The sequence below is a fragment of the Ornithodoros turicata genome, chromosome 2, assembly GCF_037126465.1.
Source record: "Ornithodoros turicata isolate Travis chromosome 2, ASM3712646v1, whole genome shotgun sequence".
Taxonomy (NCBI): domain Eukaryota; kingdom Metazoa; phylum Arthropoda; class Arachnida; order Ixodida; family Argasidae; genus Ornithodoros; species Ornithodoros turicata.
This window is the reverse complement of record NC_088202.1, coordinates 56,424,723-56,427,497: the sequence shown is the minus strand read 5'-3', so window position 1 is coordinate 56,427,497 and position 2,775 is coordinate 56,424,723. Positions and strand designations below refer to the sequence as shown.

Genomic DNA, 2,775 nt, shown 5'->3' with positions numbered 1-2,775 from the left:
GGAAGATTTCTTGAACTAGATACGCGTTTTGCTCACGTCCACCTCGACATCGTCGGCCCCCTGCCTCCATCTCGGGGATTCCGGTACTTGCTCACGATGATCGACAGATTTTCCCGATGGCCAGAAGCCTCGCCCATCGCAGATATCTCCGCTCCTACAGTGGCCGCCGCTTTCGTCGAGAACTGGGTCGCCCGATTTGGCGCTCTCTCTAATATTACGACGGACAGAGGACGCCAGTTCGGGCCAAGCTCTTTTCCGAATTGGCCGTCCTGCTCGGCGGACACAAGACCAGAACCACCGCCTATCACCCTGCTGCGAACGGCATGGTAGAGCGGCTGCATCGCAGTCTCAAGACCGCCCTCAGAGCTGCCGCCACCTCTACCTGGACAGAAGCGCTCCCGCTGGTGCTCCTTTCCTTACGCTCCATAGTGAAGCAGGACCTGCGCTGCACGCCCGCAGAAATGGTTTACGAGGCGACCCTTCGTATCCCCGACGCCTTCTTCCCGCCTTCGTCCCCAGCGTGTCCCACTGACATGACGTCTTACGTCGACCGTCTACGGTCCGCACTCGGCCACCTCCAGTCTCATCCTCCCCGGTCTTGCTCACCCGCAACCTTGCAGCACCCTCTCCTGCAGACGACCACTAACGTTTTTGTGCGTCACGACGGGGTGCGCAAGCCTCTTCAGCCCCCATACGACGGACCTTATCTGGTCACACATCGTGGTCCCAAGCATTTCACCCGGCAAATCGCCGGCCGCACGGAAACCGTATCCGTGGACCGGTTAAAGTCGGCATTGCTGGACGACCAAGCTTATCGCCCCTTCTCAGTAACACCGGCCGTGCCGCCTCATTCTTCACCTTCGGCCCTACCTTCTACGTCCACCACTCACCGTCGCTTGGTTTGGTTTGGTTTGGTTTGATATGGGTTGTCGCTTGCCTCCGCGTCAGGTCCGCTGGGCTGCCTCTCTCCGCACCGTTCATCTCATCAACCGCTCTGCTGAGGGGGGAGCCATGTAGCAGCCCCAGCGCTGCCACCATCGTCATCCAGTTTCGCGTGCGGGCATAACCCGCGTAGAATAAAATCAGTTGGGCTCCTGCCACCAAACCAACCGGCTGTCTCTTGCCGGAGTCCAACATTGGGATTGGTGTTGATGGACAACGTTAAGTAGTTATAGATGTAGTTAAAATACACTGCAGTAGTTAAAGAAGTAGAGCTAACTACTCCCCTGAAGAGTTGAACGTTGAAAGTTGAACTACTAATTAACCTACTCCATCGCAAAGTAGTTAGTAGTTATAGTTAAACTACTGTACAAGTAGTTAGTGGGCATCACCGGTATTTCCTGCAGTCGACGAACAACATGTTAAATAAATTACATTTAAAACGAAGTATATGAGTATGTTTTCTTCTGAAAGTGAACTATTATCTAATTTCCTTTTCATTAAACAAAGATATCAAATTCTGCTTCAAAACACTTTTCAGTAAAAGTGCTTTTTTTCCTGGCTTTTTCAACTCTTTTTTTTTTTAAAGGAGGAGGATTCGAAAGATCCGAGATCCGTAAGATTCGTGGATTCGCAGAACCTTCCTTGGATTCGGATTCGGAAAATTCTAAATTCGTCCCATCTCTACTCTTAGTGTTTGGTCGGGTCACACCTGCTTTCACGCACTTGACCTTATGTTGACGATACCCAAACCATCACATGTTGCTACTTCCTCACGTCACACACGTATACAGCGTGTTTCACCTAACGTGAAAAAAAAAATCGTAGTAAAAATCTACTTGTCTGAACACTATGGTGTCAACGGTATTTATCTCGGGTGAGATTGTGCCATGACTTCTGAGACCTTTTGTCAAATTTAATTCGCGAGTAATTGAATTTTCCCAATGGATTTCTGAAATTTCCAGAGTCAATATCACGTTCCTTTTTGTTTCCTTTTGACAGAAACAGAAAGCATACGTCGCATTTACCCCATTGAACTGCATAAATGCATTCCTTACTGCTTTGGTAATAACTGAAAGAAAAAAAGCGAAACACGCCGTTTCGAGGCTCGCGAATTGTCGGCCGAGCTCAGTTCCTTGTCAACTATGTGCAAGATGCGACGGAAGAAAACCGGTCACCCGCCTCGTCCTGTTCCCTTCTCCATATTCTTTCAAATAACTTTGCGCTTGAACCATGCTGCCGTTATCAGCAGAAGCTTGGATAAGGGAAAGTGAAAGGGTAGATACATGGCCTCCTCGCATGGCTTCTTTCGGAGATCTCAGGCTGCGTTCACACATAGCACTTATTTCACCCACAGGCAACCTTGCGGCAATCGCAGCCCCCCTGCGATTCAAATCCAAATGATGAAGCCTTTCCTTTAACTGCCATTATTCAAACCTAAGTCAGTTTATTTCACAAAAAGATCATCATTATCTTCAGAAAAATGCCTATAGATATGTTTGTGATATGTGTGCTATTTCTCAGCTACGCCTGCAGGATTTGAACCCATGCCAGGTAGTACGTCACGAAAGAAATCATATCACGCCATCGGGAGTCAGGTGGCAATGCTCCCCTCGCTGATTGGCTGGTGCGCGAATTTCCAAAACACTACCCACCACCACAGATCGCGCTGTATCCAGCCTTAGCGGATGATAGCTGAGGATGTGGCAACCTGCGTTACCATGGCTATGCCGAGACGCTGCGCGCTCTTATGGGAGGAAGGCATACGCAGGTTATCTTCAGTCAGCGACACTTTTCAGTCTGTTGTCTCTTGGCCCATCTGCCTGTTGTGTGTTC

The 2,775-nt window shown here is 49.4% G+C and overlaps 1 protein-coding gene across 1 annotated transcript; it reads left to right on the top strand.

The window, feature by feature from the left end:
- The first annotated feature begins 461 nt into the window (after positions 1 to 461).
- Positions 462 to 920, top strand: LOC135384671 (uncharacterized). Its single transcript, XM_064613862.1, has one exon. The coding sequence runs from the start codon at positions 462 to 464 to the stop codon at positions 918 to 920; it is 459 nt and encodes a 152-aa protein (XP_064469932.1).
- Positions 921 to 2,775: the final 1,855 nt, after the last annotated feature.

Bases quoted from the DNA above. Each gene is read 5' to 3' on its own strand.
- LOC135384671 (XM_064613862.1), top strand. From the start codon at position 462: ATGGTTTACGAGGCGACCCTTCGTATCCCCGACGCCTTCTTCCCGCCT.